This window comes from Hoplias malabaricus, chromosome 11 (genome assembly GCF_029633855.1).
Source record: "Hoplias malabaricus isolate fHopMal1 chromosome 11, fHopMal1.hap1, whole genome shotgun sequence".
NCBI classification, from domain to species: Eukaryota; Metazoa; Chordata; class Actinopteri; order Characiformes; family Erythrinidae; genus Hoplias; species Hoplias malabaricus.
In genome coordinates, this window is record NC_089810.1 from 31,543,261 (window position 1) to 31,557,586 (window position 14,326).

At 38.5% G+C, this 14,326-nt stretch overlaps 1 protein-coding gene across 1 annotated transcript in view; it reads right to left on the bottom strand.

Annotated features, from left to right (window-relative positions):
• The window catches only part of nectin1b (nectin cell adhesion molecule 1b), a 128,058-nt gene that overhangs the window by 37,154 nt on the left and 76,578 nt on the right, over positions 1-14,326 (bottom strand). The window contains exons 2-4 of the mRNA XM_066684977.1: positions 9,711-10,082; positions 3,088-3,387; positions 1,946-2,063 (exon numbers count right to left, since the gene is read on the bottom strand). Of these exons, the coding sequence (XP_066541074.1) occupies positions 1,946-2,063; positions 3,088-3,387; positions 9,711-10,082 (790 nt within the window). The remainder of the gene's footprint in view (positions 1-1,945; positions 2,064-3,087; positions 3,388-9,710; positions 10,083-14,326) is intronic.

A 14,326-nucleotide genomic window follows, 5' to 3' on the forward strand; every position in this document is an offset into this window, starting at 1 on the left:
CTAAAAGTTTTCTTGTTTCTGTAATAGAATTACACAAAACACTGCTTTTCTAACTTTCTGGACTCTGCGATTAAATTTTCAGCTTAGGTTTAGTGTTAGGTATAGGCAAAGTTTTAATTAATTTTTTTTCTTTTTTCTTTACTAAGGGTTGCCAGATTATCATGTCTTTCATGGTCTTTTAGGGCGTTTTCACACCTGAAAGTCTGTACCAAGGTTTGTGTTTTTGTTACACTGTATATATTTGATCCAGTAAGTTTTGTTTTCACACTGCAGTTTAACGAGCAAACTAAAGAACTCTGCAGGATATACACACGTCCTGTCGTCATCGCATACATGGACTGCATCTCCCCACACTTGATTTTGATTGGTTTGTAGGAAAAAAAACTGTCTTTGAAAGGAAAACTGTCATTCTCATTAGTGGACACACCGCTTTTCCGGATGGCATCACTCGCCTTTATATATTGCTGCCACAGTTTCTTTATCTTTAAGTGGCATTGTTTGCCTGTGCTGTCATCTCCTCTCTCTCTCATCCTCTCAGAAAATAAGGCAAACATTTCAGCAGTTTTTTTTCACAAAGTCTGAAAGTCTGGACCAAACAAGGTAGGTGTGAAAACGTCCTTAGTAAAATGTTTTCCACAAGACACCAGGTTGGGTTGAGAGTAATTTCACATTATAAGCCATAATTATAGCTAGTAAAGTATACATATATATTAGTCTACTTGAACTGCAGTAAAACCTAAAACTTCTGCTTACATTTACAAACTAAAAATGTTTATAAAAAAATATAAACTTGTACTTGGAGGCCACTTTGACTGGAAATGCTACTTAATATAGTTGTCTTTGATTTTCACAGAATACCAATAGTAAACCTGTGGAAATATCTGGGTCCTTTCTCCCTGTGTAAATATTTGCATTGTGCACTGTGCCATCTGTAAAAACAGCAACATGAGGCAGCATTTACAGCATTCGTTTGTTAGTCAAAGCAACAGTGATTCTATCTAAAGGGAGCTATGGCTCACATTGCTTCTCACAGCTACAAACCTCTGATCTGTAATGCTGATTTAACCTCCCTTTCTCTCTCTCTCTCTCCCCCAGCACAGGCTCCTTATTACTTTTTTTTTTCTTCTACCTCCTCCTGTTTGATCTTGTGCTTATCGCCCGGCATCTTTGGAGGGCCACTGCTTCACTGTGAGTCTAACGAACCCTATTGTAGACCACTATGGGTCTTATCTCAGTTCCATGTAAACAACCTGAGATTGCTGCGGAGATCCAGCAAAACAGAGGAAATGATATCACACATCAGCAATCTTATTAGGCCTCGGTCCTTTTTTTATCCTTGGTTCTTCTTTTGAAAGGCGTGATATGTTTGCTGGGTCATCAACTGGTGTGGGTGCGAATCACTATATTGCTGCCGTATTACTTTTAATGGACATGCACCAAGTGGTCTTTTCACTTTTTTTCAAAATCAAACACACAGCATATGCTCCTTCAGCAAAAACATAACATAAACAAATAGTCTTTAAAAGGTTCTAGCCGAAATTAAAGGAGCCATAGGAATTAAACCAGGGGGTAAACCAAGAAAGAGCTCTCTTCAATTTTCTCCTTTAAATAATGAGACCAGATTGGAGACTTTAGTTGAAGTCTCCTGCTGCTCAGATATTTCTCCTGAGAAAAAGAACAAAGAGCCCTGGAACTCTTCTGGAGTTTCAGTGGAGACCTCAGTAAATGTTCACACTGGGCTCAGATGTGCTGAGATAATTCCGCTAATGTATATCGACAGCTGGGTTTAGGACAGAATTCCGCTATTTCTCACCTTTAATTTTTAATGCTGTAAATAACTACTATCATTTTGATCTGGGTCAGAAATATCACCTGAAAAATTGTAGACACCTTAAATTCAGAACAGTAACATTAGGAACATAAGGAAACTAAAAGTCAGACTCACAGTTTCCACTGGTAGACAGTGACAGCTGGGTTTGCATCAGCAATGCAGGTGAGTTTCACATCCTGTCGGTTGAGGTACCAGTTGCCATCGAAACCTTCAATATTTACCTCAGGTTCATCTGTAAAGAAACAGAAAAATATAACAATTAAATAAAATATAAAAATTTGCACCATTTCAACACTTACACATGGCTGTTTGGTTGCTTTTTATTGGTCAGCTTGATTATTGGGTTAAATTATTCCAAATACAAGCATAGTATGACATCATTCTTGATGATGTAAGTCATAATATATTTTCCACTTCACACGCTTGCAGTATAAAAACGGTACAACCCAGCTATAAAACACATCAATAGCTTTAAACTTAGAATAAACATTTTCTAAGTGCAACTGCTTTGAGTAAATACTGTGCTCAGTTAAAGAGGACCCAAGTGGCTAAGCCTTATCACACACCTCCATCAGCAGAGAGCGAAGGATGCACATGCTTCATCAGTGTTATTTTTTTATTTTTGGAATTGCCAGGCTTGCAGCCTTATCAAGAGCATAAATGTATTCAGAGGACAAAGGTAAAGGCCTCTAATGAACATGGCAGGGTATGTGTGTGATGTCAAGATGATGTTTTTGAAAAAAGAAAACAGACAAGAAAGAATAACATTTGTGTCAAAATCCCTGTTCTGACCATAAAAAAACATTATATGCAACCAGTTAAAACTATATATACACTCACTCACATTTACATATTCATGTGACCTTCCACATCTAACAACAGAATGGTAGGCTCTCTTCTCTCAGCGATACAAAACTGCTCTCCACATAAAAACATACGACTCACAATAAGATTGTCCGCCATGGGACTGAATGGGTGAATGGGAGGATTTCCTATATGACACCTCCACTATAAGTGCTCAACATAAACACCAACCAAAATACTAACAGCTGAGACTGAACAATGCTGGCCTCTTCCTGCAGCTGTGTGCTAACAGTAGAGTGTCCTGCAAGGACTGTATGGATGTTGAAATTGTTCCCTTGGGGCCACAGGCAACGGATATCCCCATTTTTGTCAGGTAGGACATGGAGGATGTCCTGCATTTACTGAAGCTGGTCAGTTATATATACAGATTAAAATACAAGAATCTTGCTTACACTGGACATTGAGGATGACACTGTCCGTGAATCGCTCAGCGCGGTACGTGACGATGCAAGTGAGCTTCTGCCGGTGGGTTTCACGGCTAGGGACCACTACGTAGTTGCTGCGGACTGTAACCGTCCCGTTGGGGTTGCGGGTTTCTTGGAAGGTGGCCTCTCCCTTCAGCTTGGTGTCCCACTTGATGACACTGGGAGGTTTGCCGTTGGCCGACTGGCAGGTGGCCACTGTCATCTTCCTCTTCTGACCCCGGGCGATGATGGTGGGCGTGGTGAGGCTCATCTGGGTGACAGGGCGAGCTGTGGGGGGAAACAAAATGGAGGAAAAGAAAGAAGCAATTAATTTTTTACATTCTGATCATTTTCCATAAATAAAAAATGCCTCATCCAGCCCATTTTGAAACTTTTTTTTTTTTTTTGTAAATGATCTCACAAAACAGCACTTTTTGAGTTTATTTTCCATATATGCATATAATTAATTGAATAAGTTTAAAACCATAATGCACTGCATCAAAAATACAGATAGTTTTTTAATAAAAATCCATGATACACTCTGCAAAACAATAACTTTCTAGAAATGAGAATTTTGTACTGGCACACTAGCACTGAAAGCGCTAATTTATGTAGTGTAAGGGTGTAGTGTAAAAGAAATACTCAGCTAAGCTTCAATAACATAATAAAAAAGCCAGTGAAAAGTGTTTTTATTACTCATATAAAGCCAATATCTGCGCAACTCCACCTTGCCTATGACTTTGCCTCAAGCTGTGATCCCTGACATTTAAAATGAACACATCCAATTGGAGTGGCTGAGAAAAACAGGGGGGGGGGGGAGAATAACAAGAGAAAAAATAAACTGTTTTATGGCCATACGAGTCAAGCAAATCCCCCCCACACCATCTTGTTCAAAGTAAACACATCAATCAAAAAAAAAAAAAAAAAAAGCTCAAACACAAGCAAAAGCCACTTGTCTTTCCAAATGCCCAAAGACATCCAATCTAAATTCTTTGTGGGCTGCCAATTAGCAGTAAACTCGCCCTGGCATCAAAGCTGAGATGTGCTCCTGCATGAGTGTGAGGCGCTAGGCACTGATAGCGGTTCAGTTAGGGATTGTGCCATCAGTTGATAGGACATGAAGAGGCCTCTCTGAGCTGGTTATCTTCATTCAGGTTCCCTGGCACTTTATAGAGCCTCTGTTTCCTCAAAGAGGGAGTAAGAGCGCATGAGAGAGAGAGAATGGACTGGGAACTGACGAGTGGAGCTGGCAGACAGAGGCTACTTCAGCCAAGTGCTTCCTTTTGCCTGATTTAATGAACAACACACCAACACACTTCATTTCTAATTACATTCCCAATCACACTCAGTGCGCAACCTTTTCACAAGCCACTGTAACTCAATGTCTCTCTCTCTGTCTCTCTGTATACTGCAAAATACACTCAGCGTAGTGATGGGCGATATGACCGCAAATCAATATCACAATTAATTAAACCGTTTTACCTCAGTTATTGATAATGAACAGTTATTTTGTTGTTGTCTTTTTGCCCTCATGTTCCACTGACATGTTTTGTACTGTACATATGCTCAAGAATTAAATCTGGGATATTTTTCTAATGTTGGAGCTGCCCAAGTTGCTCCGCCCTTCTCTGTGTTTAGGTTCTTCTCCATGTTGCTTCCATGTGACTGATTGGCTGGGGCAGACTCATGTGACTACAAGTGAAAGAGTGTGGTTTTAAGGAGACAGTACATGAACAGAATTAAAAAATAAATCACAGAAATTGATATATGGAAAATTGCGCCTATTAGAAGTTCTCAGTATCGATTTTGATTAATTTTCAATTAATTGCCCATCCCTAAAACAGCATATCTTCTGAAATCAGTGGCGTAACCTGGCAGTGTGTCCACCTATCTCTACTCATATGTAAAGGCTTTATACTGGAATGTTGCTGTGAGGATTTGATGGAATTTAGTCAGTAACGCTTTAGACACAGTAAAAAGTTATGTTTAATTATTAGTTTGAATCATCACAAAAGCCACTACATCTCCAAATAGCAGCTCGTTTTACAACCTAGCATATTTTTCCTTTGGTCTTAGTGGACCTGGAATACATTCTCTCACTCACAACAACATTGCTCACATCTGCATAATGTTTACTAAATAACTGATTGATTTCTGACTAAGTCTATATCCATATTTTATCTTATTTTATAACAAACAATGAAATCAATGGAAAATGGAAAGTCATATTAGTCATTAAACCACTGTTTAACCTAAAATACAAAAATAAAATACTATGAATTATGGTTAGGGTTAGAATGAATTATGATTTCCATTAATATTATTGGCTACCACATTTTATAAGCCCCCTAAAATTGGTATTATCACTTAGCCAGTCCCTAGCAGTGACAGGTCTCATGCTATTCACATATGTACAAATCTAATGCTGAAAGTTACATTTACATTTACATTTATGCATTTGGCAGACGCTTTTATCCAAAGCGACTTACAAAAGAGGATCTAACACACATAACACACATGAGGAACTACAGCACAAATTATACAAAATACCTTACATAGTAAAAACCTTACAAAATCAGCCATGTTTTTTTTCTTCAATTTTCAGCACATCCATTTGTTTATTAATGAAATGGAAGCATGGAGGCTCTGTATTAATGTATGAGAAATTGTGTGTGTGTGTGTGCGTGCATGCGAATGCATTTCATGCACCTCCCAGCCAAAGAGGTCACGGCTAGGTGAAGAGGCTTCCTATGTTCCAGCGCAAGGCGATCAATACACCTCAGGCACGGTAAACTTGTGAACTAAGCACATTACAAATAAACCCCTGAACCAGTCAAGGACATACAGGACTTTTCCCTTTCAAGAGCCTCTAAATCATGAATAAAATAAAGCCCAAAATAGCATCAATTTATGGTTTAATGAGAGCTAAGGAGCCAAAGGACTGCGATTGATCACAGCATGCTTCAACACCAGGGTTTGTGTGTGTGTGTGTTTGTGTGTGTGTGTGTGTGTATATATATATATATATATATTAGGGGTGGGACTTAAAAGCGTTAATTTCTATTAATTAATTATGGGGAAAATAACGAAATAAAAACATTAACGTATTTTAATTGCACTTTGCATCATGGAAAGTTTCTCAGTGCATGAGTTCCAGGCCTACAAATTATGATGATGCACAATGTGATGAACATGATGGAGATGACGGAAGAGACTACGCTGGTCCAGATGGAAGTACAAACAAAAATGTTGTTATTTGCACTTTATGCAGGAAGGAGTTTATTACAGGAGCACTTCCACCGTTCGTTACCACCTCAACGCAAAACATGTTGGGGCTAGTGCGCAGGTCAGTAATGTTAAAAGTAGTAATGCAAACAGTGTCGCCAGTCAACACTCGACCACATGTCGGGGTTCACATTCAGAAACAAAATGTCAAAGTCCACGTCAGACAAATTGACCAATTCATTGGTAGTAGACTGGTGGGAAAATAAACAAGATTTTGAATTTAAGCTTATATTGGTTGATTCACTCATCAACCAAACTTAAATCAATATTTCTCATGCTAAATATTGAAATGTAATTAAAATGTAATTAATTTCAATTAATTAATTACAAAGCTTCTAATTAATTTGATAATCTTTTTTAATCAAGTCCCACCCCTAATATATATCACAAATTTGGAATGCAATGGCCTGGAAAAGCTGAACGTAGCCCTAAGGTCAGAGTACCCAATGCCAACAAGTTAGTTAGTGCTAGTACTAATGCTAGAGCGGCTACCACTGGGCTGTGGAACAATGGAACTATGTTCCATGGAATTTTGGAGTTACATCCAATATCTTCGGGATGAGCTGGAGAGGATTATCTGACAAAAAACAAACATCAGTACCTGACTTCACTGATGAACTTCTTGTTCAATGCCATCAAATCCACATAAGTAAAATGTAGGCTAATAGCTGTTACTGCAGCAAAGGGGAACAAACACCCTAAAAATGGGGTCAGCAGATTTTCAAAAATTTTTTGGCCTAAGCTTTGACTATTTAAAGTTTCTACCACTGGTGGTTATCTGCCAGCAGTTGTGATCTATGTTCAGATTACACATGAAATCAAATGGGTCATACAGGTTTCTGTTGAAAAACTAGTGAACTACTGAAGAAATAAGGGCATATCCACTAAGTAATGAACCATGCTATTGTGCAACCTGATGATATAATTTACCAATAAACATAGACTAAAATTTTAATATACATATATTATTATTATTATTATATATATATTATTATTATTTTTTTTTTTTTAAAGCAATAATTGTGCAGTAGTATATAAACATGTCCCTAGTCCAACGAAACTATAGAAGCTGTCCTTTTTTTATAAGTCTTCATGAATAAAATTTACAATACCGCACACCACAGAATTGCTTTATTCATTCACACGGCATCTTTTAGAGGAAAATAGTTATGTAAAAGTAGGCTGGACAATATGACCAAAATGTATATCATAATGTATTTCTTAATTTTGGTCGATACGATATGCATCCAATATCGATATGAACTGTATAAAATCCACTGAAAAACAAACAAGAAAAATGACATCACCAACAATATAAACCTGTTGGCTTTGTCATATTAATATGTTTAAATAAAATTTTCAAGTGAATGCACTGACGTGATGACGGTACCCTGTAATGAACGACAGTGTGTGACAGATGTAGCAAACAATGCTTATTAAAATATTGAAAATGTCTTTAAAAATCATATCATTGGTACTGAAACATTTTATATTGCAATATATATTGATATTAGACTATTGTGCAGCCCTATGTAAAAGTGAACTGATACCAATTTTGAAACTTAAACCAACAAATTCCATAAACCAGCTTCAGGAAAAGGAATGAAATACAATTAAAGTGTAGCAGAATATGGATAAAGGCAATAAACTAATATATACTGACAGATTACATTCTAATCAAAGCACCACTCTCTAAATACTGATCCAATTCAAATATTACACTGAAGCAACGCAGTCTAATGTTACACTTCACTGTGACACATAATCCTTATGATAGCACTGTTTGCACATTCATGATTTTCAAATTTCACTTTTTAATTAAGCAAGTAAAAATATCCATGAAGGTTCTATTAACTTGGCAACTCTGAACATGAACGTTTAGTGTGTTATTAAATATACTTAAAGTGTCTAATGAATAACAAAGCTGTGTAAATAATGATTAAGCAGTATTTTCAGCAGCACATATTGAGAGTCTTTGTGTAATGCAATCAGATAAAGACTGCAAGCCTCTTTGTGTTAAAACACTTGGTGCCTACAATCTTTGACAAGTAGCTTATGTAATTATGTGATATAGCCTATAGAAACGTTTACACCAGTCAGCTTTAACTGCAGTGCTGCTGGAGTTTTTAAATACTGTGCCCACTCACTGTCCACTTTCTTAGACTCAACTAACATGTTGGTCCACCTAGCTGATGTAAAGACAGAGACAGTAGCTTATCTGTTGCTGCACAGTTTGTGTTGGTCATTATTTAGCCCTTAATCAGTGGTCATATTTGGTGGATTTTCTTTAGTTGGTGAAGCATTCACGATACTGACGCTGACATGTTAGTGACGTGTTGATTAAGCACAGCTATGTCGCTGCTGGACTGAGAATAATCCACCAACCAAACATATCAAATACTGTGAGGGTCATGATTATTACAGAACAGGATGAATGGTACTAACAACTGTGTGCAACTGTAAAATGATAACATGCTTTAGTATAGTCAGTGGAGCTGATACAACGGACAAAATGTGTGAAAAAAAAACAATAGTGTAATTTTAAAACACCTACATAATTGTTGCATTGCACTTGACACAAACCTAAATGAACATGTAGTATGGTTTATTCTTACAATTTTTATATTCTTGCTGGTATAATCCTGCACAGTTGTTTATGTATGATGATGTGTAGGAGTCATGTAGCCTTAGGAAAAAATGCCTACAGTAATAGGTTGTTAGTAATGGACTGTTGTTTTAAAGATTAAATCAAACTAGGCCTACATTATTCCTATTGGAAGAAAAAAGAATAATAAGAAGAGATATTATAATAAAAAATTTAATCCGCTACATAATTTGCCTCCAGTTTAGATAGTGAAATCACAGGCACTATGTCCAGAGATAAAAACATATCCACTTACAGAACAAGTGCTGGACAAAACTCCAAATATTGATCCAATTCAAATCCCACATGGACAACACTATTCTGATTCATTGTTGGTGTTATCTGAGACCAGATTTAACTTCTGCTTCCTTGTTGAAGTACTGGGCATAAATAACCACATTCAAACATATGGATTTGTCTACTATAGTATTATTATTTTTTATCTTATTCTTCTAATTATGATACCACATATTTATATGGTCAAAACATTGTATACACTTGCTTTCCAGAGTTTTATTCTGAAGGATATTCATAAGAAGCTTGTCCCCACTTGGGTGCAATTACAGCTTCACCAATTTTGATAAGAGTTTGATAAGTTCTTTTACCAGGACTGATCAAACGTATTTCTTATTTATTTCCACAAACTATCATTACTCTACTGAGTTCTGGACAGTGATTTTACCATAGACTGTGAGGTTGACGGTGTTCTCCCTGTTTCCAGCAGGAAAGGTGGTGTACTCGCAGATGTAGGCTGCTTCATCAGAAAGGCGCAGATTGTTAAAGACGATGGTGGTGTCTTCAAGAGAGGGGGTCCTCTGGCGCACGGCGGGGTGCTTGAAGCTGACGCGGTCTTTAAAGAAAGGCAGCACAGACACACCCAGAGCTGGGTTGGCGATGGCCACATTCTGTTTGGTGCCATTGAAAAACTTCTGCCAAGTGACCTGTGAGATCTTCACCGGAGGCTTGCTGTTGATGAAGAGGCAGCGGAGCTCCACCGTGGATCCCACAAAGCCAGACTTGGCAGTGTCCATCTGTACAGACTGTCCATTGCCCACTGCAGGGGGGGAAAGAGAGAGAGACAGCAGGTAAGTAATTATGCATATTAGAAATATGATGGAAAAAATTAAAGACTGATGAATGGCCCGTTATTTCATATTTGAAAACAGAAAATCACAAGGACGTAAAAATAGGACAATATTAGGTGTGAGTGCTCTCTGGGAGTCAACTCCTTTTCACTATTTGTGCTTTTGGTGAAGAGAAGTTGACTCCCAAAGTATCATTTCTTCGAGTCTCTGGGAGTATCAACTGCTGGTGAACGCCTGACAGAGTTGAGACGCTTGGAGTTGATTCAGTCTCTGTTTTGCCAGAGCCATTTGCGGCACATACTGAATGTAGATTAAATGCAAAATGTATTTTAAAAAAGTGGTCATATTGCTTCCAAATATTTGGATGTTAACATATTTTTAAATGTAACAAAACTTTAAACCTATTGTTTATGAAATCATGTAATATATAGTAAAATATTTTTTTATAAATATAGAACTGAATACTAGACTAACATATATATGTCTGAAGAGATATGCAGAGCCAAAGTTCCTAAAAAAGGAAGTAAAAGAGTCGGTATGATGCAGTGGAAAGGCACCATAACAGAGCTTGTTAACAACCGAAGAGGTGACAGCCATGAGATCAGGTTTTATTTTAAGCAAGGAAAAAAAAATGGCATTCAGAATAAGACTGTTGTTGCTTGTAGATGCATGCCTGGTGAGGAAGCCTTGAAGGCAGCCCACCCACTCACCCACCACCCCCTAAAACCCCCTTCCCAGAACAACCTTCCTCTCCCCCAAAATCTAGACCTTGCCAACCTTAATTACTTTTCACTCGCAAACAGTTCTGTGGCAGCCTGGAGCACCTATTAAAAGAAAGTGAGCTGCTTTTTTCTGTGTAAGTGTGCCCACCATAAGAGCACTCACACAGCACTACATTAGAAAAGGAAGGCAGTTAGTGAATGACTGGGGCCCAGTCGTGGTTAGCAGAGACTGAGGGAGTTGGGAGACATTAGGTATTCAAATTCAGAAGGTATGATTGCTCTTTTGCTTTATATTACAGTTGCGTATTTATTCAAATTATTTAAACAAGAATTAAATTTACATTTTGTTTACATACCTTATCTGCAGGGGCTTACAAGGGGTTTTCATTACAGACTATATTCCATGTGTTTCTCTGCTTATGTCCTTATACCCGCTCTTCAGCCTACTTTTTTAATTATCAGGGCCACCAAAAGAGAGAGGTGGGTCAATCTCAATGCTGCAGTGACACTGACATGGTGTGCTGATGTGTTGCTATGTAACAAGTGGATCAGACACTGCAGTCCAGCTTGAGCTTTTAAACAGTGTCACAGTGAGCAGAGTGAAATGGGGATAAGAAAGTATGCAGAGAAACAGGTAGGCTACAAAATGCTCATTGAAGCTGATAAAATGGACAGTGTGTGCAGAAACAAGGTATGTGTTCCTAATCCAGCGATTGTTCAGTGTATTAAATATTCCTTATCACAAGTTAGTACATTTTTGTAAACCTAATATCACCACATCCTTCTTCATTGCATCACTGTATACAAGGCCTAAGCTCTGCACAAGTCTGCAGGGGGGCTAGACACCAACAGGCGGATGCCTTATGATACATCAACAGGCAGCATTTCTTTACAGATAACCCTGAATGTAAGACTCCCCTCCACATACAGACAGCCATTGTCCCTCCTCCTGCTGAGCGCTTTTGGCCTTTTGTCTCATCAATGGCCTTCACCCTTTGCCAGCCTTCAATGTGTCAACACACGCCCCACTCCCCCTACTCTCTGTCTTTCTTTCTTTCATTCCCTTTCTTCCTCAGCCCTCCCACTTTCTTAACTCCCCTTCCGTTTACTCTCATCACTCCTCCTCCCTTCCTCCTCCCCCTCTACATTTTACAGTTCCTTTCATCCCATTGTTTTCATTTACCAATCATTCCCTCTGTCCCTGTGAGAGGTCAGAGTCTTAAACCTTGCCTTAAGTCCAACAAACTAGAGCTGAATGACAGGGACATACGTTTATTTGGGGACATTTGTGGGGACAAAGACAGTCAGATGTACGTAAATCTCATATCTTTGCCAGTCAGTATATACACAGTGAAGCCCTGAGGCATGTGTGTGTGTGTGTGAAGCTGTGGACAGATGTGCCTCCAGTGGGATCCTGGCTCCTGTTGTCTTTAACAGATCTGGGTTATCTTAAGAGGCCCAGGACAGATTTATCTCCCCCTGACTGCACCATGCCTTCAGGTGTTGTCCGACTGGACTGCCTTCCCGCACAGATACATTAAATACACACACTCACACACACACAAACACACACACAAACACACACACACACACACACAACTCGTTCTGTCTAATGACTAAAGAGCTAATTATCTAATTCATAAAGGCCCTATGTCAGAGGAAGTAACTTTCGCACTAATTCATGGCACTCATAAAAGCCAGACATGCTCAGAACTGCCCTTTATATGAGCACACATATCACTGCTGTCGTAGCTAAACCTCATAGCTCTAATCTATCTTGTAATGGCGATCATAAAGCAAAATGAAAATACTTTAATGAATGTTAATTAAGATGAGAACATTTTCCCAGTTCCCCTCATGGACCTGGGAACTGTGCGGATATGCATGCACCTTTAAATTTATATAAATGATCTTAGAGTCTTGTTGTGCCCTTTACACATTAATTCCAGGTGAAAAAAAATCATACTTGTACAGTTTTTAGAAAAGAAATATATTAGCAATTAATTACCCTAACTAGTCATTTGTCCCCTAACTGAAGGTTGTGTAGATGTAGCCTTGAGGGTACAACCTCAGTATTTTTAGTACAATTTTTCCCTATGAGATTTTTTTCCCCCAGCTTACTCACTCACTTATGTTTTGCAGGCTGATGTTTCACCACAAGGGGGCACTACTCTCACTCATGTAGCTTTTTCAAAGACCTTTGCATCAATAAAAACAAATCATGTCTTTGCTTATAATACTAAGACTAATATTGAAGCCTTCAATCAATGCTAGTCATTCTGTAAAATCACATTTTCATATTTTCACGAGAATATCATCTAAATGTAGCCTACTGATATTACTCACTCTGATACCCAGAGGACAACATAAAATCTAACATCTCAGGATCCCTTGCTCTACAGAGATCAGTTTCTCTATATTCTGCTGGTGCTAGATTGGACCTGTAAAATGTATTGAGACTTTTTTTTGTAACATTCATCATATATTGTTCACACAAAGTAAAACGGAGCTGTCATTTTTTAAATAGAGCACAAAAAAAGTTCAGGTTTTGACAGCAAGAAATGAAACATTCAACACACTGCGTCTGTTGAGATAAAGACTCCCATTTCGGTATTCATGCTCAGGAACAGGGTAGATCGGATCAACTTCCCCCTACTGTGTTTGCTTACATTTCACCATTTAAAAAAAAAAAAAAAGCAAAGAAACTGGTTAAGAATCAGGCCTTCAGGGGAACTTCAATCATATCGGTCTCAAGCAGGGTTTAAATGATGAGCTTTGAGTCATAGTCGTGTCAGAGAGGATCCAAAAAAAAAAAAAAAAAGAACCGGATTCATGAAATGGCTGGAGAGAGTGAATAAAACTGACTTTACAGAGCTTGAAAAATGAAAATGAACCTGCTATCCTGGCTGGCAGGGGTGAAACTCGCCCTTCACTCAGGAGAATAAGCGTGGGGTGGATGTGGGTAAAGGATTTTTAGGAAAAGATAAAAGAAAGAATAAAAAAGGAGGACTAAAGGACATTTGTACGCATCCCACAAGGCGGAAAGCTACTCCACTCCTCTGTAAATTCACGGCTCCGGCCTTGAGCAGAGAAGAATAAACAAGTTATTTCCCTTTCGTCCTTTCTCTCCCTTTCTCCCTGCTGAGTTTCTGGACCCCCCATTTGGCAGAAAGCAAGGACTGATGTTCCTATGCCTTGTGCGATGCCCACTAAACCTCTGTGGGGAGGGGGGGATTCGCCCTTTTTGAGTGAAGCCAAGCCAGCATGTCACCACTCATTTGCAGAGGACAAGACATGTTCCAGCTGGATTCAAGTAAGATTACCTTGTACTGAGCCAGTGTAAGGACTGTCTTCTTCTACTGACGTCCTTAAGTCAAGAACACTAATAAAAGCAGTTGGGTCAACCTAAGTATTGAGGTGCTCCATGATGATTGTGGTGTTCTCTTTTATTGTCCTAGCAACAACTAAATTCAGCACCATGACGACTCTTG